Here is a 22,210-nt window from a genome sequence, read left to right on the forward strand (position 1 = left end):
TAAATATTAGTAGAGATTCCTATTGTTAATTATATTAATTGTTACATATTATATATATTAGATTATCTTTTGAAAAATAATTTTAAATTTATCATATTTATATATTTAAAAATGATTTAGATTTTACAATTTTAAACTATTCATATATGTTACACTATTTTTATAAACATAGAAATTATTTTTAAAATATATTTTATGTTCATTTAAAAAATAATAATGAGTAAATATTAGTTTTATACTTATATTTCATGTAAAATCATATATCCGTCTAGCTCCGTTTAGACGCTAAATATTTATCTACCGTGAAACGAACGTCTAGCACGTTTTAGAATACTGATTGAAAATAAGTTCCGCGTGTACCCATCTAGTGAAAGTTTAAAAATAAAAATTGATGTTTTTTTTACTACAGTTATAATCAATTTAAGCATACGAATCTTACAAGGTGCATGTACATATCTAAGATAAATTCTCTAAATTGTTTACTAAGTACGAAAGGTCGTTTATGAGAATCAAATTCACAAAGCCCTCAAAAGTGGGTAATCTTCAAGTAGTTTCTTTTTTGACAAAGTGCTTCTTATTATGCGGGGTCCACAGTACTTCTTCGGCCTGCAACATTTGTTTTTTACACCATTCAGGAAGGGAGCCTAATGCTTCACATAGTCAGTTTTGTAACTGGTGCTTTGTTTTCAGTGCAATAAAGTGTTTTTTCAACTTAGTCGGTTTTGAAACTGATACTCTGTCTGTTTAATTATAAGTTTCGTTTTAGGTTTCGGCACACAGATTAAGGAAACAATTAATTTTGTACATTTTCTATAAAAAAAACACTATTACCTATACAGCTAACCATATTTCAACCAATAGAAAAATAAATTTTGCATAAAATTAATAAATTTTGCATTGAAAATCGAAAACGACACTTATTTTGTAACGAAAAAAATTCTCTAAAACGACACTTAATATGAAACGGAGGGAGTACTTTGTTTTCATGCTATAAATCGTTTTTAACCATCACTGGGAAAAACAAGAACCACTAGAATATGACATTTAAGCTTTAACCTAAACTAGGTTAAGATCCACGCCTTGCGCAGAATAAATATTATAAATAAATTAGTTTTACATATTATATTTTCTTTTACATATTAGTAAATTATACATGTATATTGATAACTAAAAATTCAGTAACTATTATGTATATGGTGCAAACACATAAATTTTTTTTATTAATTCAAATAAACATTTTTTCTATTTTATATGATATAAAATTAAGTTTTAATGAAATTAATATTAATATTGATATCTGTTATATAATATTTTACACTCATATTGTTTTTTGATCATTTGTATTTTTAATAAGAAAAAGATTTGAATCACTAATAACAAATATTTTTGTGGGATGTTTAATAGTTTTAGTCATTTATAATTTTAAAAACATTATGAAATGTTTTAAAACTAAATATTAAGTTTTCATAATTTGTTCAAATATTTTATAAAAAAAAATCAAAGCAGATTTCGAAATTCAAATACATATGTATTTCTATATGGTACATAATTTATTTTAAACAATATTAATATATTAATATTTATTAAATTATACTTTTTATTATATAATTTTGTAATCATTTATATACTGTTATAACAAAAAATTTAACCATAGATCAAAAAAATTTTAATGTGAGATTTTTGACAACTTTAGTCATATATAGTCGTTTTTAAAAATTCAAAATATAACATATACAGAAAAATCTAATTTCTTTCTGTATAGTTAATGTGGCTGTTTAATTTATTTTAATAGGTTGATTTTTTAAAAAAAATAGAGAATAGACTAATTTTTATCAAATCTTTATTATTCAAAATTATTAATTGTCATATATACTTTAGTAACATTTGGTAATTATGTTATTTTTATTTTAGGAAACAATGAAGAACATTAAAAATTAATTTATGATTAGTTTAATAAAAATCTTATTATATATTTTGATAGACCAATATATTTTTCTAAAGATTCTAATAATGATTGTGGTATGACATGCGTCTACCAAAAAATATTGTGATGTTTCTCTTTTAATATATAGGAGATTTTAACTAAAAGCCAAATGATTATTTTTTTACCCATGATGACTCGTTTTGTAACTGACATTTTGAATATATAATGTTAGTTTTTTAAAAATTTATTGGTTTTTTCAATAGTGTTTTGTTTTCAATGTCTGTTTTCAAGTGATGTCAACTTTGGAAAAATAATGTTAAAAAGCCGTTTTGTTTTCATTTTCAATTTTCAATTTCTTTTAATTTTTTTACCTTTTGATTTGCTATTAATCACTACTCTATTATTTTAAAAGGTTCTAATAAAACTCAACAAGCGTTATGCAAATATAACCAAACAAACACTTCTTTTTTTCCAAACAAATACTTGGTTAATGTAAGACAAGTGTCAAATAAGAAAAGAGTAACATCTCTTTGAGTTTTCATACAAAACGTAACGTCTTTTTGAGTTTTTGTACAGAAGTTAGTAGAAATCGTGCTATATATAGAAGCATTTGAAACCCTCCTCTCAAACTTGAATCATCATCTTCATCGGAGAAAAATCCCGTTGAGGTATATAGTTTGAATTCTTCTTGTTCATACTTCAAAAGTTTAAAGATTTAAACTTTTGGGGGTTTCTCATGTTTCTAGGGTAGAAAAATCTCATTAAACATCTCTTGCTCATGGTATTGGAAATTGTAGTTTGAATTCTTCTTGTTTATACTTTGCAGATGAAGTTTTCACAATTGACAGGAATGAAGAAAGAAATAGTGCAAAATTTGGAGTGGCTTGAAGCTCAGAAGATAGAGATAAGCATTGACCTAATTGCTGAATCTAAGAAACATCTTCAGTTCCTCGGAGTTGTTGACTGTAACCAGTTGCTCTACGATGGTCCTGCACTCAAAAGAGCCATCTACAGGTAATTAAACAAAACCACCAACGCGGTTTGCATCACGCAAGTATATAAATTTACTTAATTTAATCTTTATTTAATTCTATGTTATATATTTTTTTTCTGATTAGCAAAGTTTAAAATAATGATAAACAATATTGCTACAATCACCAATCTATTAAATCTAAGGAAAGGACCTAACCTTTTAGTTTACGAATATATCTTTTTTTTGTTTTTCCTTCCCATTTACCTAATTCCCAAATCAATAATAATTTGGTGATTTATTTTTCAGATACAATGCTTACTGGCTTCCTTTGCTAGCCAAACATTCTGAGTCTTCCTCAATCTGCGAAGGACCACTAGTCCCCCCATTTGACTGTGAATGGGTTTGGCATTGCCACAGGCTTAATCCGGTAAATCTAAGCATTGTATATATCTTTGCATACAATTCACATATGAAAAAGCACACTGTAGCAAAAAAAAAAGCACACGGTAGCAGACTAGTGAACAGTGGGAGGTAAAATAAGTAGCTCACTATTTTGTTAATCATCCAGGTGAGGTACAAGTCTGACTGCGAGGAATTCTATGGGAGAGTTCTGGACAACTCTGGCATTTTATCTTCAGCAAATGGGAGCTGCAAATTACAGACAGAAAAATTATGGAAGAGATTGTATCCTATGGAGTCCTATGACCTTGATTTGGATAAGGCAATCTCAGAGCCAATTTCTCCTCTTGAGAAATGCACGACCTATGATCTTGTTTCAGCTGCCAAGAGGCAAAGCTCATTTTATCTTGAGGTACAATAATGAACTTGACTAAATTAAATAACATATGTTTTACAAGTTTGAATTTGAATATATTTACATGATTTATATTGAGTTTGAGTACTTTCTGATAAAAGCTTGCATTTTAAATATTTAATCTACAACTGAAATATTTTGAAATTCATATAAATACTTCCAATACATATAATAAATGGGTGTGTTACAAGGTTTCTAAGCCATTTGTTGGCGTATCTTTGCTACAGGTTTCAAGAGCCAATGTGGACAGTGAGATCATTATGGAAGAAGCTGTTGGTAGATACAAAGCATTCCTCTACTTAATCAAGGAAAACCGTGAAAAGACGATCAGACTAATCAGTGTTCCGACTTATGATATTGATCTAATTTGGCATACACATCAGCTGAACCCTTCCTCTTACTACAAGGATATGGTAAAGATCTTTGGTAACATCTTACAGCATGATGATACGGCAGACTCTGCCACAAGCGAAGGTATGAATCTCGACACTGTTTTCTCTGGAACTACTGCGCAATGGGAAGAAACATTTGGTCAAAGGTATTGGAAAGCCAGCATGGATACGACGCCACATACTTCAGCTATGGTGGAGACTGAGAGGAGCGGTGCAGGTGCTAGATGCTTGGCTGAGGCTGCTGAGAAATGTAGTGCTGGTGCTAGGTGCTTTGCGGTGGAGGCTGAGAAGACCAGTGCTAGGTGTTTTGCTGTGGATGCTGAGAAGAAAAATGCTAGGTGCTTTGCATTGGAAGCTGAGAAGAACAGTGCGAGGTGCTTTGCTCTGGAAGCTGAGAAGAACAGTGCTAGGTGCTTTTCTGTAGAGGCTGAGAAGAAAAATGCAACGTGCTTTGCAGTGGAAGCTGAGAAGAACAGTGCTAGGTGTTTTGCTGTGGAGGCTGAGAAGAACAGTTCAAGGTGCTTTGCAGTGGAAGTTGAGAAGAAAAGTTCTAGGAGAGTTGCTGTGGAGGCTGAGAAGAAAAATGCTAGGGGCTTTGCTATGGAGGCTGAGAAGAAAAAAGCAAGGTGTTTTGCAGTGGAAGCCGGGAAGAACAATGCTAGGTGTTTTGCTGTGGAGGGTGAGAAGAAAAATGCAAGGTGCTTTGCAGTGGAAGCTGGGAAGAACAATGCTAGGTGTTTTGCTGTGGAGGCCGAGAAAAAAAATGCAGGGTGCTTTGCAGTAACAAATGGTAAGCGCAGTGCAAGATGCTTTGCAATGGAAGTTGAGAAGAAAAACGCAAGGTGCTTTGCAATGACAGATGGTAAGAGCAATGCAAGGTGTTTTGCAATTGCCTCTGGAAAGAACAGTGCAAGGTGCTTTGCAGTGGGGGCTGAAAAGAATCGTGGATGTGGATGTGGTAATTTGATGAAGAACAATGCTCAGGAAAATGCTCCACTGGCGGAAGGCGCTACTGCAGCTTAATTAATTACTCGACTGAAGAAGTTCTAATGTGTAATGCCAATGTAAAATATATGTAATATATGATCTGGAAATGATGTGAAACTAATGAGTGATGTTTCAAATGTTACATGTTATAAACATGTACATGCTAATGTAAATAAATAAGTTACAACAGTTTAATATCGATTTGAGTGTTTATATTGGAGTGGTGTGTTAAGGGTTGAACTAGGTGGTATATTGGAGTGGTGTGTTAAGGGTTGAACTAGGTGGTTGTCCATGAATTTATGGATATAAATATTGTATAAAAATATATATATTATGTATACAATGTTATATATTTTGAAAGATTAAAAGTATAATTTTTAACATCAAATAGTTTGAAAATCAGTCGTAAAGTTTATATAAATTTGATGTAAAAATAACTGATGAATATTTATTAATAACAAATGTTTGCGACATTATATATGTAATTATCACATTAATTTCACCAACACATATTATGCATCTTCTTCAGCCTCTTCTTATTTATCTCATTATCATTTCGTTCTTTTTATTAATTTGTGCTAATGTTTTCCTAAATTTTTACATATTTTTGCTAAACATGTATTTCTCTCTCTAAATAATAATACAAAACATACAATCAATAAACCAAAAATCCATCTTATAATTCTTTTCAGTCATAACATTACCATATTCACTATATTATCTTACTTAAATGCAAAACATTTTTTCAATCAAAGTTTTCGCATGTCCCGTTAAATATAATTCATCCAATTTTCAAAACCTAATTATTTATAAAGCATATATGTATATTATAAGAGATTATTTAGTATTATAGATGCAACTATATTTTTATAATATTAAAATATATTTATATATTTTCAAAGATTTACACAAAAAGTCACGACTTTAGAATATTTATCTAAACATTAGTTGAGATTCCTATTATTAATTATATTAATTGGTACATATGATATATATATTAGATTATTTTTTTGCAAAATAATTTTAAATTTCTCATATTTATATATTTAAACAGGTTTTAGTTTTTACAATTTTAAACTATTCATATATGTTAAACTATATTTATAAACATAGAAATTATGTTTGAAGTATATTTTATGTTCATTTTAAAAAAATAATGAGTAAATATTAGTTTTATACTTATATTTTATGTAAGATCATATATCCGTCTAGCTCCGTTTGGGCGTTCGCGTACATGGTTAGTTGCTAAATATTTATCTTCCGCGAAATGAATGTCGCACGTTGTAGAATACTGATTGAAAATAAGTCTCACGTGTACCTATCTAGTGAAAGTTAAAAAATATATGCTCATTCGCATAGAACACTTGCTTCATATGTGTTTAAAAATAAAAATTGACGTTTTTTTACTACAGTTATAATCAATTTAAGCATACGAATCTTACAAGTTGCAGATTCATATCTAAGATAAATTCTCCAAATCGTTTACGAATGGTCGTTTATGAGAATCAAATATACAAAGACCTCAAAAATAGGTAATCTTCAAGTAGTTTCCTTTTTGACCAAGTGTTCTTTTCATTCTGCGGGGTGCACAGTACTTTTTCTGCCTTCAACATTTGTATTTTACACCATTCAGAAAGGGAGTCTAATGATTCACATAGTCGGTGTTTTTCAACTTAGTCGGTTTTGAAACAGATACTTTGTTTTTCATGCTATAAATTTTTTTTAACCGTCACTAGGAAAAACAAGAACCACTAGAATATGACGTTTAGGCGTTAACCTCAATTTTAACTAAAAGCCAAATGATTATTTTTGACCCATGATGACTCAGTTTTGTAACTGACATTTTGAATATATAATGTTAGTTTTTAAAAAAAAAACTTTATTCGTTTTGTCACTAGTATTTTGTTTTCGATGTCTGTTTTCAAGTGATGTCAAATTTGGAAAAATAACGTTAAAAGCCGTTTTATTTTCATTTTCTATTTTCAATTTCTTTTAATTTTTGCACCTTTCAATTTGCTATTAATTACTACTCTATTATTTTAAAAGGTTCTAATAAAACTCAACAAGCGTTATGCAAATATAACCAAACAAACACTTCTTTTTTTCTTTCAAACAAACACTTTTCTTTTCCCAAACAAATACTTGGTTAAGGTAAGACAAAGGTCAAATAAGAAAAGAGTAACATCTCTTTGAGTTTTAATACAATTAGTAACGTCTTTTGAGTTTGTACAGAAGTTAAGTAGAAACCGTGCTATATATAGAAACATTTGAAACACTCCTCTCAAACTCGAATCAACTTCGTCATCAGAGAAAAATCCCCTTGAGGAATATAGTTTGAATTCTTCTTATTCATACTTCAAGAATTTAAAGATTTAAACTTTTGGGGGTTTTCTGTTTCTAGGGTAGAAAAATCTCATTAAACCATCGGCAATCTCTTGCTCATGGTTTTAGAAGTTGTAGTTTGAATTCTTCTTGTTTATACTTTACAGATGAAGTTTTCACAATTGACAGGAATGGAGAAAGAAATAGTGCAAAATTTGGAGTGGCTTGAAGCTCAGAAAATAGAGATAAGCATTGACCTAATTGCTGAAGCCAACAAACATCTTCAGTTTCTCGGAGTTGTTGACCGGAACCGGTGGCTGTACGATGGTCCTGCACTCAAAAGAGCCATCTACAGATAATTAAACAGAACCACGATAAAAAGTAATAAAAAATAAACAAAATCACCCATGGGGTTTGCATCACACAAGTAAATACATTTACATAATTTAATGTTTATTTAATTCTATGTAACATTTATTTTTTTCTGATTAGCTAAGTTTAAAGGGCTTATTTGTGATATAACCAAAAAAAGTGAAATTAGTTTTATAGAGATAGAATAGAGAGAGATGGAAAGAAGAAAGCGGAGATAGAGACTGATATTGCTTAGATAATGAATTATAGTTTTTTGTATTATCTCACCCAATTTCCCAAGTTTAAATTAATGATAATTAAACAATATTGCTACAATCACCAATTTATTAAATCTAAGGAAAAGATCTAACCTTTTAGTTTGCGAATATATCTTTGTTTGTTTTTCCTTTCCGTTTACATAATTCTCAAATCAGTAATTTGGTGATTTATTTTTCAGATACAATGCCTACAGGCTTCTTTCGCTAGCAAAACATTATGAGTCTTCCTCAATCTGCGAAGAACCACTAGTCTCTCCAATTGACTGTGAATGGGTTTGGCATTGCCACAGGCTTGACCCGGTAAATGTAAGCATTGTATATCTTTGCATACAACTCACATATGAAAAAGCACACTGTAGCAAAATAAAAGCACACGGTAGTAGAGTAGTGAACAGTGGGAGGTAAAATATGTAGCTCACTATTTTGTTAATCATCCAGGTGAGGTACAAGTCTGACTGTGAGGAATTCTATGGGAGAGTTCTGGACAACTCTGGCATTGTATCTTCAGCAAATGGGAGCTGCAAATTACAGACTGAAAAATTATGGAAGAGATTGTATCCTATGGAGCCCTGTGACCTTGATTTGGATAAGGCAATCTCAGAGCCAATTTCACCTCTTGAGAAATGCACGACCTATGATCTTGTTTCAGCTGCCAAGAGGCAAAGCTCATTTTATCTTGAGGTACAATAATGAACTTGACTAAAGTAAATTACATATGTTTTACAAGTTTGAATTTGAATATATTTACAGGATTTATATGGAGTTTGAGTACTTTCTGATAAACGCTTGCACTTAAAATATTTAATCTACAACTGAAATATTTTGAAATTCATATAAATACTTCCAATACATATAATAATATTAATGGGTGTGTTACAAGGTTTCTAAGCCATTTGTTGGTGTTTCTATGCTACAGGTTTCAAGAGCCAATGTACATTTTCTATAAAAAAACACTATTACCTATACAGCTAACCATATTTCAACCAATAGAAAAATAAATTTTGCATAAAATTAATAAATTTTGCATTGAAAATCGAAAACGACACTTATTTTGTAACGAAAAAAATTCTCTAAAACGACACTTAATATGAAACGGAGGGAGTACTTTGTTTTCATGCTATAAATCGTTTTTAACCATCACTGGGAAAAACAAGAACCACTAGAATATGACATTTAAGCTTTAACCTAAACTAGGTTAAGATCCACGCCTTGCGCAGAATAAATATTATAAATAAATTAGTTTTACATATTATATTTTCTTTTACATATTAGTAAATTATACATGTATATTGATAACTAAAAATTCAGTAACTATTATGTATATGGTGCAAACACATAAATTTTTTTTATTAATTCAAATAAACATTTTTTCTATTTTATATGATATAAAATTAAGTTTTAATGATATTAATATTAATATTGATATCTGTTATATAATATTTTACACTCATATTGTTTTTTGATCATTTGTATTTTTAATAAGAAAAAGATTTGAATCACTAATAACAAATATTTTTGTGGGATGTTTAATAGTTTTAGTCATTTATAATTTTAAAAACATTATGAAATGTTTTAAAACTAAATATTAAGTTGTCATAATTTGTTCAAATATTTTATAAAAAAAAATCAAAGCAGATTTCGAAATTCAAATACATATGTAATTCTATATGGTACATAATTTATTTTAAACAATATTAATATATTAATATTTATTAAATTATACTTTTTATTATATAATTTTGTAATCATTTATATATTGTTATAACAAAAAATTTAACCATAGATCAAAAAAATTTTAATGTGAGATTTTTGACAACTTTAGTCATATATAGTCGTTTTTAAAAATTCAAAATATAACATATACAGAAAAATCTAATTTCTTTCTGTATAGTTAATGTGGCTGTTTAATTTATTTTAATAGGTTGATTTTTTTAAAAAAAATAGAGAATAGACTAATTTTTATCAAATCTTTATTATTCAAAATTATTAATTGTCATATATACTTTAGTAACATTTGGTAATTATGTTATTTTTATTTTAGGAAACAATGAAGAACATTAAAAATTAATTTATGATTAGTTTAATAAAAATCTTATTATATATTTTGATAGACCAATATATTTTTCTAAAGATTCTAATAATGATTGTGGTGATGACATGCGTCCACCAAAAAATATTGTGATGTTTCTCTTTTAATATATAGGAGATTTTAACTAAAAGCCAAATGATTATTTTTTTACCCATGATGACTCGTTTTGTAACTGACATTTTGAATATATAATGTTAGTTTTTTTAAAATTTATTGGTTTTTTCAATAGTGTTTTGTTTTCAATGTCTGTTTTCAAGTGATGTCAACTTTGGAAAAATAATGTTAAAAAGCCGTTTTGTTTTCATTTTCAATTTTCAATTTCTTTTAATTTTTTTACCTTTTGATTTGCTATTAATCACTACTCTATTATTTTAAAAGGTTCTAATAAAACTCAACAAGCGTTATGCAAATATAACCAAACAAACACTTCTTTTTTCCAAACCAATACTTGGTTAATGTAAGACAAGTGTCAAATAAGAAAAGAGTAACATCTCTTTGAGTTTTCATACAAAACGTAACGTCTTTTTGAGTTTTTGTACAGAAGTTAGTAAAAACCGTGCTATATATAGAAGCATTTGAAACCCTCCTCTCAAACTTGAATCAACATCTTCATCAGAGAAAAATCCCGTTGAGGTATATAGTTTGAATTCTTCTTGTTCATACTTCAAAAGTTTAAAGATTTAAACTTTTGGGGGTTTCTCATGTTTCTAGGGTAGAAAAATCTCATTAAACATCTCTTGCTCATGGTATTGGAAATTGTAGTTTGAATTCTTCTTGTTTATACTTTGCAGATGAAGTTTTCACAATTGACAGGAATGAAGAAAGAAATAGTGCAAAATTTGGAGTGGCTTGAAGCTCAGAAGATAGAGATAAGCATTGACCTAATTGCTGAATCTAAGAAACATCTTCAGTTCCTCGGAGTTGTTGACTGTAACCAGTTGCTCTACGATGGTCCTGCACTCAAAAGAGCCATCTACAGGTAATTAAACAAAACCACCAACGCGGTTTGCATCACGCAAGTATATAAATTTACTTAATTTAATCTTTATTTAATTCTATGTTATATATTTTTTTCTGATTAGCAAAGTTTAAAATAATGATAAACAATATTGCTACAATCACCAATCTATTAAATCTAAGGAAAGGACCTAACCTTTTAGTTTACGAATATATCTTTTTTTTTTGTTTTTCCTTTCCATTTACCTAATTCCCAAATCAATAATAATTTGGTGATTTATTTTTCAGATACAATGCTTACTGGCTTCCTTTGCTAGCCAAACATTCTGAGTCTTCCTCAATCTGCGAAGGACCACTAGTCCCCCCATTTGACTGTGAATGGGTTTGGCATTGCCACAGGCTTAATCCGGTAAATCTAAGCATTGTATATATCTTTGCATACAATTCACATATGAAAAAGCACACTGTAGCAAAAAAAAAAAGCACACCGTAGCAGACTAGTGAACAGTGGGAGGTAAAATAAGTAGCTCACTATTTTGTTAATCATCCAGGTGAGGTACAAGTCTGACTGCGAGGAATTCTATGGGAGAGTTCTGGACAACTCTGGCATTTTATCTTCAGCAAATGGGAGCTGCAAATTACAGACAGAAAAATTATGGAAGAGATTGTATCCTATGGAGTCCTATGACCTTGATTTGGATAAGGCAATCTCAGAGCCAATTTCACCTCTTGAGAAATGCACGACCTATGATCTTGTTTCAGCTGCCAAGAGGCAAAGCTCATTTTATCTTGAGGTACAATAATGAACTTGACTAAAGTAAATTACATATGTTTTACAAGTTTGAATTTGAATATATTTTCAGGATTTATATGGAGTTTGAGTACTTTCTGATAAACGCTTGCACTTAAAATATTTAATCTACAACTGAAATATTTTGAAATTCATATAAATACTTCCAATACATATAATAATATTAATGGGTGTGTTACAAGGTTTCTAAGCCATTAGTTGGTGTTTCTATGCTACAGGTTTCAAGAGCCAATGTGGACAGTGTGATCATTATGGAAGAAGTTGTTGGTAGATATAAAGCATTCCTTTACTTAATCAAGCAAAACGGCGAAAAGACGATCAAACCAATCTGTGTTCCGACTTATACTATTGATCTAATTTGGCATACACATCAGCTTAACCCTTCCTCTTACTACAAGGATATGGTAAAGATCTTTGGTAACATCTTACAGCATGATGATACGGCAGACTCTGACACAAGCGAAGGTATGAATCTCGACACTGTTTACTCTAGAACTACTGCGCAATGCGAAGAAACATTTGGTCAAAGGTATTGGAAAGCCAGCAAGGATACGATGCCACATACTCTAGTTGTGGTGGAGATTGAGAAGAGTGGTGCGGGTGCTAGATGCTTTGCTGAGGCTGCTGAGAAATGTTGTGCGGGTGCTAGGTGCTTTGCGGTGGAAGCTGAGAAGAACAGTGCTAGGTGTTTTACTGTGGAAGCTGAGAAGAAAAATGCTAGGTGCTTTGCAGTGGTAGCTGAGGAGAACAGTGCTAGGTGCTTTGCTCTGGAAGTTGAGAAGAAAAATGCTATTGCTATGGAAGCTGAGAAGAAAAATGCTATTGCTATGGAAGCTGAGAAGAAAAATGCAAGGTTCTTTGCAGTGGAAGTTAAGAAGGACAGTGATAGGTGCTTTTCTGGGGAGGCTGAAAAGGAAAATGCAAGGTGTTTTGCAATGACAGATGGTAATTAAGAGCAGTGCAAGGTGCTCTGCAATGGCCACCAGAAAGAACAGTGCAAGGTGCTCTGCAATGGCCACCAGAAAGAACAGTGCAAGGTGCTTTGCAGTGGCGGCTGAAAAGAACGGTGGATTGGGAAGTGTTAATTTGATGGAGAACAATGCTAAGGAAAATGCTCCACTGGCGGAAGGCGCTACTGCGGCTTAATTACTCAACTGAAGAAGTTCTTATGTGTAATGCTAACGTAAAATATGTGTAATATATTATCTGGAAATGTTGTGAAACTAATGAGTGATGTTTCAAATGTTATATGTTATAAACATGTACATACTAATGTAAATAAATTAGTTACAACAGTTTAATATCGATTTGAGTGTTTATATTGGAGTGGTATGTTATGGATTGAACTAGATGGTTGCCCGCGAACTCACGGATATAAATATTGTATAAAAATATATATTATGTATACGATGTTTTTTTTTGATGAAATGTTAAATTTATTGATCATCGAAAGGTAAAAGAATAGTTATTTACAAAGAGAACCTAAGAAATGTTTATTGTATGAACATATCTTTACCCAATATGGGCCAGGAACCACCTCTGCATCAACCCCTCCAGTCCTTTCTTCTCATAGTATCTAATAGATAGAAGCCGCTGCCTGATTGTCTTCTCAATGATTCTCCCAAGTTGGGTCGCTGGTCTACTTCGCTGTGAGTGTCGCATTTCATTTCTCTCTCGCCATACGTAATAGATTGTGATTTGCAGAGCTAATCGCAGAAGGATAGAAACATGTCGTAAAGATTAAAAGTATACGATGTTATATACTTTGAAAGATTAAAAGTATAATTTTTAACTTCGAATAGTTTGAAAATCAGTCGTAAAGTTTATATAAATTTGATGTATAGCTGATGAATATTTAGTATTAACAAATGCTTATGAAATTATATATGTAATTATCACATTAATTTCACCAACACATATTATGCATCTTCTTCGGCCTCTTCTTATTTATCTCATTATCATTTCATTCTTTTTATTTAATTTTTACTAATTTTTTCTTAACTTTTTACATATTTTTGCTAAATATTTATTTATCTCTCTAAATATTAATACAAAACATACAATCAATAAACCAAAAATTCATCTTAGAATTCTTTTCAATCATAACATTACCTTATTCAGTATATTATTTGACTTAAATGCAAAACATTTTTTAAATCAAAGTTTTTGCATGTCCCGTTAAATATAATCCGTCTAATTTTTAAAGCCTAGTTATTTATAAATCATATATGGATATTATAAGAGATTAGTTAGTATTTTAGATACGAATATATTTTTATAAGAATATGAAATCATTATATTGATTTTTATAAAAAAAAATTATATTCATTATTTTAGGTAGTATATAAATATAAAAAGAATTGATCAAACATTATTACACTTTCTATAAATTTGAAAATTAGCTAGCATTAATTATTATTTGTAATATCATTTAGGGGCATGTGATAATAATTAGTTTAAGACTTTTGATCTTATTAAAATAATTAAAAATTATAAAAAGTTTCATTCATTATATTATTTCGTTCATAAATATAAAATTAATTAATAACATGTTATTATTCTTTTTATAATTACAACAATTAGTTCCATAAATCATTATTTGTAATATAGATTAGATTATTTGGCAAGTGATATTAATTGGTTCTAGATTTATTTTTTATTTTGAATCTAAAATAAAATAAATAAAATTAAACTTTATCGACCAAACAAATCATAACAATTTTCTTAAGACTTCACAAATGATTGACACGTAAGCATAATTCACTTATGTAATTTTTTCGTTTAATATATAGAATAATTTTTATTTTTATAAATGTTTATTAACTCATATAAATAATTTAAAATTACGATCAAATAATTTTGTAAGCCATAATAGATAATTTTGTAAATGTTTTATTTTTTTATAAATGAATTATAAGACATCTATGGACATTATAAGACATTGATAATTATTATAATTCTCTATATACAAAGATAGCATTTTATATAAGAATATGAAATCATAAATCAATTTCTATAAATTGTGTTCTACTAATAATTTATGTAGTATATAAATGTAAAAGAATTAATCAAACATTATTAGATTTTCTATAATTTTGACAATTAGATACCATAAATTATTATTTTTAATATCATTTAAACTATTTGGTAAGTGATATTAATTAATTTTAGACTCACCATTTTTATTAGATCTAATTAAAATAAATAAAAATTAAATCGTTCAACCAATCAAATTATAATAATTTTTTTGAACTCTCTCTATGATTGACACCTAAGCAAAAGTCACTTAAGTGACTTCTTGTTTAATATACAGGATAAATTTTATTTTATTATAAATGTTTAATAAACTCAAATAAATAATTTAAAATTAAGATGAAATAATTTTGTAAGCCATGATAGATAATTTTATAAATTTTTTAACTTTTTATAAATGACTTATAAGACATATATGGACATTATAAGATATTAATAATAATTATAATGATTTATATACAAATATAATGTTTTATATAAGAATATGAAATAATTATATCGATTTCTATAAATTGTGTTCTACTAATTATTTTATGTAGTATATAAATATAAAAGACGTAATCAAACATTATTACACTTTCTATAATTTGACAATTATTTACGATAAATTATTATTTGTAATATCATTTACATCTAATTTAAATTGATATTACATTCAACCAATCAAATTATAATAATTAAAATAATTAGAAACTGAATTTTATTTAACCAATCAAATTATAAAAAAAATTCTTAAACTTTCTCTATGATTGACACATAAGAAAAAGTCATTTAAGTGACAAATATCACACATAATATCTTTTGGTAGTTCTATAAGTAGGTAATTGCACAGATTTTTCATCATTTTAATAAATTTGTGAAATATATACAGTGAAAAACTTATGGACATGGACTATTTATATATTTTAAAATATTTATACAAAAAGTCACGACTTTAGATTTCAGATAGTTATTTTAGGTTAGTATCTATACAATATATTTTGAATAGAAATATCATTGAAAAAAGATACACTACTGAATAATGAAAAGAAATATAATTATAGAAAGAAACTTATTGAGATATTTTAATAATTAAAAAAAAAACATTAATGATGAGAAGACACAATTCTTAAAACTAATAATTGTGGAAAGATATTTATTGGGACATTTTAACAACTTTTTTAAACTACTTTATTTTTTATAATAGAAAAGACACAACTCTTAGAACTAATATATTTCAGTTTTTTGATGAAAATACACAAATTTTAAAAATTAATACATTTTCGGTTTTTTTAATGAAAACCACAACTTCTAAATATTAGTTGAGATTCCTATTGTTAATTATATTAATTGTTACATATTATATATATTAGATTATCTTTTGAAAAATAATTTTAAATTTATCATATTTATATATTTAAAAATGATTTAGTTTTCACAATTTTAAACTATTCATATATGTTAAACTATTTTTATAAACATAGAAATTATTTTTAAAATATATTTTATGTTCATTTAAAAAATAATAATGAGTAAATATTAGTTTTATACTTATATTTCATGTAAAATCATATATCCGCCTAGCTCCGTTTAGGCGCTAAATATTTATCTACCGTGAAACGAACGTCTAGCACGTTTTAAAATACTGATTGAAAATAAGTTCCGCGTGTACCCATCTAGTGAAAGTTTAAAAATAAAAATTGATGTTTTTATTACAGTTATAATCAATTTAAGCATACGAATCTTACAAGGTGCATGTACATATCTAAGATAAATTCTCCAAATTGTTTATCAAGTACGAAAGGTCGTTTATGAGAATCAAATTCACAAAGCCCTCAAAAGTGGGTAATCTTCAAGTAGTTTCTTTTTTGACAAAGTGCTTTTTATTATGCAGGGTCCACAGTACTTCTTCGGCCTACAACATTTGTTTTTTACACCATTCAGAAAGGGAGCCTAATGATTCACATAGTCAGTTTTGTAACTGGTGCTTTGTTTTCAGTGCAATAAAGTGTTTTTCAACTTAGTACGTTTTGAAACTGATACTCCCTCTGTTTAATTATAAGTGTCGTTTTTGGTTTCGGCACACAGATTAAGGAAACAATTAATTTTGTACATTTCATATAAAAACACTATTATCTATACACCTAATCATATTTCAACCAATAGAAAAATAAATTTTGCATAAAATTAATAAATTTTGCATTGAAAATCGAAAACGACACTTATTTTGTAACGAAAAAAATTTCTCTAAAACGACACTTAATATGAAACGGAGGGAGTACTTTGTTTTCATGCTATAAATCGTTTTTAACCATCACTGGGAAAAACAAGAACCACTAGAATATGACATTTAAGCTTTAACCTAAACTAGGTTAAGATCCACGCCTTGCGCGGAATAAATATTATATATAAATTAGTTTTACATATTATATTTTCTTTTACATATTAGTAAATTATACATGTATATTGATAACTAAAAATTCAGTAACTATTATGTATATGGTGCAAACACATAAATTTTTTTTATTAATTCAAATAAACACTTTTTCTATTTTATATGATATAAAATTAAGTTTTAATGATATTAATATTAATATTGATATCTGTTATATAATATTTTACACTCATATTGTTTTTTGATCATTTGTATTTTTAATAACAAAAAAAATTGAATCACTAATAACAAATTGTTTTGTGGGATGTTTAATAGTTTTAGTCATTTATAATTTTAAAAACATTATGAAATGTTTTAAAACTAAATATTAAGCTGTCAACATTTGTTCAAATATTTTATAAAAAAAAATCAAAGCAGATTTCAAAATTCAAATACATATGTATTTCTATATGGCACATAATTTATTTTAAACAATATTAATATATTAATATTTATTAAATTAGACTTTTTATTATATAATTTTGTAATCATTTATATATTGTTATAACAAAAACTTTAACCATAGATCAAAAAACATTTAATGTGAGATTTTTGACAACTTTAGTCATATATAGTCGTTTTTAAAAATTCAAAATATAACATATACAGAAAAATATAATTTTTTCTCTGTAGTTAATGTGATTGTTTAATTTATTTTAATAGGTTGATTTTTTTAAAAAAAAAAAAGAGAATAGACTAATATTTATCAAATCTTTATTATTCAAAATTCTTAATTGTCATATATACTTTAGTAACATTTGGTAATTATGTTATTTTTATTTAAGGAAACAATGAAGAATATTAAAAATTAATTTATGTTTAGTTTAATAAAAATCTTATTATATATTTTGATAGACCAATATATTTTTCTAAGGATTCTAATAATGATTGTGGTGATGACATACGTCTACCAAAAAATATTGTGATGTTTTTCTTTTAATGTATAGGGGATTTTAACTAAAAGCCAAATGATTTTTTTTTACCCATGATGACTCGTTTTGTAACTGACATTTTGAATATATAATGTTAGTTTTTTTTTAACTTTATTGGTTTTTTCACTAGTGTTTTTTTTCAATGTCTGTTTTCAAGTGATGTCAACTTTGGAAAAATAATGTTAAAAAGCCGTTTTGTTTTCATTTTCAATTTTCAATTTCTTTTAATTTTTTTACCTTTTGATTTGCTATTAATCACTACTCTATTATTTTAAAAGGTTCTAATAAAACTCAACAAGCGTTATGCAAATATAACCAAACAAACACTTCTTTTTTTCCAAACAAATACTTGGTTAATGTAAGACAAGTGTCAAATAAGAAAAGAGTAACATCTCTTTGAGTTTTCATACAAAACGTAACGTCTTTTTGAGTTTTTGTACAGAAGTTAGTAGAAACCGTGCTATATATAGAAGCATTTGAAACCCTCCTCTCAAACTTGAATCAACATCTTCATCAGAGAAAAATCCCGTTGAGGTATATAGTTTGAATTCTTCTTGTTCATACTTCAAGAGTTTAAAGATTTAAACTTTTGGGGGTTTCTCATGTTTCTAGGGTAGAAAAATCTCATTAAACATCTCTTGCTCATGGTGTTGGAAATTGTAGTTTGAATTCTTCTTGTTTATACTTTGTAGATGAAGTTTTCACAATTGACAGGAATGGAGAAAGAAATAGTGCAAAATTTGGAGTGGCTTGAAACTCAAAAGATAGAGATAAGCATTGACCTAATTGCTGAATCCAAGAAACATCTTCAGTTCCTCAGAGTTGTTAACCGGAACCGGTGGCTCTACGATGGTCCTGCACTCAAAAGAGCCATCTACACGTATTTAAACAAAACCACGAGAAAAAGTAATAATAAATAAACAAAACCGCCAACGCGGTTTGCATCACACAAGTAAATACATTTACTTAATTTAATCTTTATTTAATTCTATGTAACATTTTTTTTTCTGACTAGCAAAGTTTAAATTAATGATAATTAAACAATATTGCTACAATCACCAATCTATTAAATCTAAGGAAAGGACCTAACCTTTTAGTTTACGAATATATCTTTTTTTTTGTTTTTCCTTTCCATTTACCTAATTCCCAAATCAATAATAATTTGGTGATTTATTTTTCAGATACAATGCTTACTGGCTTCCTTTGCTAGCCAAACATTCTGAGTCTTCCTCAATCTGCGAAGGACCACTAGTCCCCCCATTTGACTGTGAATGGGTTTGGCATTGCCACAGGCTTAATCCGGTAAATCTAAGCATTGTATATATCTTTGCATACAATTCACATATGAAAAAGCACACTGTAGCAAAAAAAAAAAAGCACACCGTAGCAGACTAGTGAACAGTGGGAGGTAAAATAAGTAGCTCACTATTTTGTTAATCATCCAGGTGAGGTACAAGTCTGACTGCGAGGAATTCTATGGGAGAGTTCTGGACAACTCTGGCATTTTATCTTCAGCAAATGGGAGCTGCAAATTACAGACAGAAAAATTATGGAAGAGATTGTATCCTATGGAGTCCTATGACCTTGATTTGGATAAGGCAATCTCAGAGCCAATTTCTCCTCTTGAGAAATGCACGACCTATGATCTTGTTTCAGCTGCCAAGAGGCAAAGCTCATTTTATCTTGAGGTACAATAATGAACTTGACTAAATTAAATAACATATGTTTTACAAGTTTGAATTTGAATATATTTACATGATTTATATTGAGTTTGAGTACTTTCTGATAAAAGCTTGCATTTTAAATATTTAATCTACAACTGAAATATTTTGAAATTCATATAAATACTTCCAATACATATAATAAATGGGTGTGTTACAAGGTTTCTAAGCCATTTGTTGGCGTATCTTTGCTACAGGTTTCAAGAGCCAATGTGGACAGTGAGATCATTATGGAAGAAGCTGTTGGTAGATACAAAGCATTCCTCTACTTAATCAAGGAAAACCGTGAAAAGACGATCAGACTAATCAGTGTTCCGACTTATGATATTGATCTAATTTGGCATACACATCAGCTGAACCCTTCCTCTTACTACAAGGATATGGTAAAGATCTTTGGTAACATCTTACAGCATGATGATACGGCAGACTCTGCCACAAGCGAAGGTATGAATCTCGACACTGTTTTCTCTGGAACTACTGCGCAATGGGAAGAAACATTTGGTCAAAGGTATTGGAAAGCCAGCATGGATACGACGCCACATACTTCAGCTATGGTGGAGACTGAGAGGAGCGGTGCAGGTGCTAGATGCTTGGCTGAGGCTGCTGAGAAATGTAGTGCTGGTGCTAGGTGCTTTGCGGTGGAGGCTGAGAAGACCAGTGCTAGGTTTTTTGCTGTGGATGCTGAGAAGAAAAATGCTAGGTGCTTTGCATTGGAAGCTGAGAAGAACAGTGCGAGGTGCTTTGCTCTGGAGCTGAGAAGAACAGTGCTAGGTGCTTTTCTGTAGAGGCTGAGAAGAAAAATGCAACGTGCTTTGCAGTGGAAGCTGAGAAGAACAGTGCTAGGTGTTTTGCTGTGGAGGCTGAGAAGAACAGTGCAAGGTGCTTTGCAGTGGAAGTTGAGAAGAAAAGTTCTAGGAGAGTTGCTGTGGAGGCTGAGAAGAAAAATGCTAGGGGCTTTGCTATGGAGGCTGAGAAGAAAAATGCAAGGTGCTTTGCAATAACGAATGGTAAGAGCAGTGCAAGGTGCTTTGCAGTGGAAGCTGGGAAGAATAATGCTAGGTGTTTTGCTGTGGAGGCCGAGAAGAAAAATGCAAGGTGCTTTGCAATATCGAATTGTAAGCGCACTGCAAGATGCTTTGCAATTGAAGTTGAGAAGAAAAATGATATTGCTGTGGAGGCTGAGAAGAAAAATGCAAGGTGCTTTGCAGTGGAAGCTAAGAAGAACAGTGATAAGTGCTTTGCTGTGGAGGCTGAGAAGAAAAATGCGAGGTGTTTTGCAATGATAGATGGTAAGAGCAGTGCAAGGTGCTTTGCAATGGCCACCGGAAAGAACAGTGCAAGGTGCTTTGCAGTGGCGGCTGAAAAGAACGGTGGATGTGGATGTGGTAATTTGATGGAGAACAATGCTAAGGAAAATGCTCCACTGGCGGAAGGCGCTATTGCAGCTTAATTACTCAACTGAAGAAGTTCTAATGTGTAATGCCAATGTAAAATATATGTAATATATGATCTGGAAATGCTGTGAAACAAATGAGTGATGTTTCTAATGTTACATGTTACAAACATGTACGTGCTAATGTATATAAATAAGTTACAACAGTTTAATATCTATTTGAGTGTTTATATTGGAGTGGTGCGTTAAGGATTGGATCGAGGCGAGCTTTGGATAGAAACTTTTTCAGTGTAAACTTGAGTTTTCTTTAGGGTTTTTAGTAATTAAACCTTTCAAATAAAGATGAATTGTAAAAAAACCCCTCAACTTTAATTCCGTTAATATATGTTACATTCCGTCTTAAAAACCATAACGGTGGGTGACATACGTTAACGGTTTATAAGTTGAGGGTTTATAATGTTGAAAACTTAGTTGAGGGGTTTTTTACGATTTAAAAATAATTCAGTAGTTTTATCACTAAAATTCATTAAATGTTTTAAAAAAATTATTATCATTTATACATTGTTTTATATTGATTTATAAGCCTTTAAAACCAATCTATAAATTTTAATACATTACTTTATAACTGATTTATAAAGCTTCATAAATATTATAATACTTTTACATATGATTAATACGGTTTCACAATGATTTTATAACTTTTTATAATTTATGGTACTTGTTAGGATAAAATAATCTAACATTATTCATGATACTACTAAAACATAAAGTAATACAATAAATCAAGAAGCATATATCAAATATATTATTTTATTGAACA

The 22,210-nt window shown here is 29.1% G+C and overlaps 4 protein-coding genes across 5 annotated transcripts; all 4 read left to right on the forward strand.

The window, feature by feature from the left end:
- Positions 1–2,516: 2,516 nt before the first annotated feature.
- On the forward strand, positions 2,517–5,305 carry LOC125588763 (glycine-rich domain-containing protein 2-like). Its single transcript, XM_048760524.1, has 5 exons — positions 2,517–2,592; positions 2,751–2,938; positions 3,204–3,324; positions 3,466–3,708; positions 3,939–5,305. Exons 2-5 carry the CDS (start codon positions 2,751–2,753, stop codon positions 5,124–5,126), a joined length of 1,740 nt encoding a protein of 579 aa, XP_048616481.1. The 5' UTR covers positions 2,517–2,592; the 3' UTR covers positions 5,127–5,305.
- Positions 5,306–7,351: 2,046 nt separating this feature from the next.
- On the forward strand, positions 7,352–9,086 carry LOC125575719 (glycine-rich domain-containing protein 2-like). Of its 2 annotated transcripts, none has more exons than XM_048760528.1 (4): positions 7,352–7,839; positions 8,221–8,347; positions 8,480–8,722; positions 8,958–9,086. In XM_048760528.1, the coding sequence occupies exons 1-4, from the start codon at positions 7,820–7,822 to the stop codon at positions 8,985–8,987; spliced, it is 420 nt and encodes a 139-aa protein (XP_048616485.1). In that variant the 5' UTR covers positions 7,352–7,819; the 3' UTR covers positions 8,988–9,086. The 2 variants fall into 2 exon arrangements, with proteins under 2 accessions (XP_048616485.1, XP_048616486.1); XM_048760529.1 differs by having other exon boundaries at positions 8,221–8,341.
- Positions 9,087–10,647: 1,561 nt separating this feature from the next.
- On the forward strand, positions 10,648–13,173 carry LOC125575556 (glycine-rich domain-containing protein 2-like). Its single transcript, XM_048760530.1, has 5 exons — positions 10,648–10,763; positions 10,922–11,109; positions 11,376–11,496; positions 11,639–11,881; positions 12,117–13,173. Exons 2-5 carry the CDS (start codon positions 10,922–10,924, stop codon positions 12,849–12,851), a joined length of 1,287 nt encoding a protein of 428 aa, XP_048616487.1. The 5' UTR covers positions 10,648–10,763; the 3' UTR covers positions 12,852–13,173.
- Positions 13,174–18,977: 5,804 nt separating this feature from the next.
- LOC125588764 (glycine-rich domain-containing protein 2-like) lies at positions 18,978–21,622 on the forward strand. Its single transcript, XM_048760531.1, has 4 exons — positions 18,978–19,156; positions 19,458–19,578; positions 19,722–19,964; positions 20,195–21,622. The coding sequence occupies exons 1-4, from the start codon at positions 18,993–18,995 to the stop codon at positions 20,780–20,782; spliced, it is 1,116 nt and encodes a 371-aa protein (XP_048616488.1). The 5' UTR covers positions 18,978–18,992; the 3' UTR covers positions 20,783–21,622.
- Positions 21,623–22,210: the final 588 nt, after the last annotated feature.

Source organism: Brassica napus, chromosome C6 (genome assembly GCF_020379485.1).
Source record: "Brassica napus cultivar Da-Ae chromosome C6, Da-Ae, whole genome shotgun sequence".
Taxonomy (NCBI): Eukaryota; Viridiplantae; Streptophyta; class Magnoliopsida; order Brassicales; family Brassicaceae; genus Brassica; species Brassica napus.

Coding starts and splice junctions, on each gene's coding strand:
- LOC125588763 (XM_048760524.1), top strand. CDS start 2,751: ATGAAGTTTTCACAATTGACAGGAATGAAGAAAGAAATAGTGCAAAAT. Junction 2,939..3,203: donor CTCAAAAGAGCCATCTACAG/GTAATTAAACAA, acceptor TTTATTTTTCAG/ATACAATGCTTACTGGCTTC. Junction 3,325..3,465: donor ATTGCCACAGGCTTAATCCG/GTAAATCTAAGC, acceptor TTAATCATCCAG/GTGAGGTACAAGTCTGACTG.
- LOC125575719 (XM_048760528.1), top strand. CDS start 7,820: ATGGGGTTTGCATCACACAA. Junction 7,840..8,220: donor ATGGGGTTTGCATCACACAA/GTAAATACATTT, acceptor TTTATTTTTCAG/ATACAATGCCTACAGGCTTC. Junction 8,348..8,479: donor ACAGGCTTGACCCGGTAAAT/GTAAGCATTGTA, acceptor TTAATCATCCAG/GTGAGGTACAAGTCTGACTG.
- LOC125575556 (XM_048760530.1), top strand. CDS start 10,922: ATGAAGTTTTCACAATTGACAGGAATGAAGAAAGAAATAGTGCAAAAT. Junction 11,110..11,375: donor CTCAAAAGAGCCATCTACAG/GTAATTAAACAA, acceptor TTTATTTTTCAG/ATACAATGCTTACTGGCTTC. Junction 11,497..11,638: donor ATTGCCACAGGCTTAATCCG/GTAAATCTAAGC, acceptor TTAATCATCCAG/GTGAGGTACAAGTCTGACTG.
- LOC125588764 (XM_048760531.1), top strand. CDS start 18,993: ATGGAGAAAGAAATAGTGCAAAATTTGGAGTGGCTTGAAACTCAAAAG. Junction 19,157..19,457: donor CTCAAAAGAGCCATCTACAC/GTATTTAAACAA, acceptor TTTATTTTTCAG/ATACAATGCTTACTGGCTTC. Junction 19,965..20,194: donor AAAGCTCATTTTATCTTGAG/GTACAATAATGA, acceptor TCTTTGCTACAG/GTTTCAAGAGCCAATGTGGA.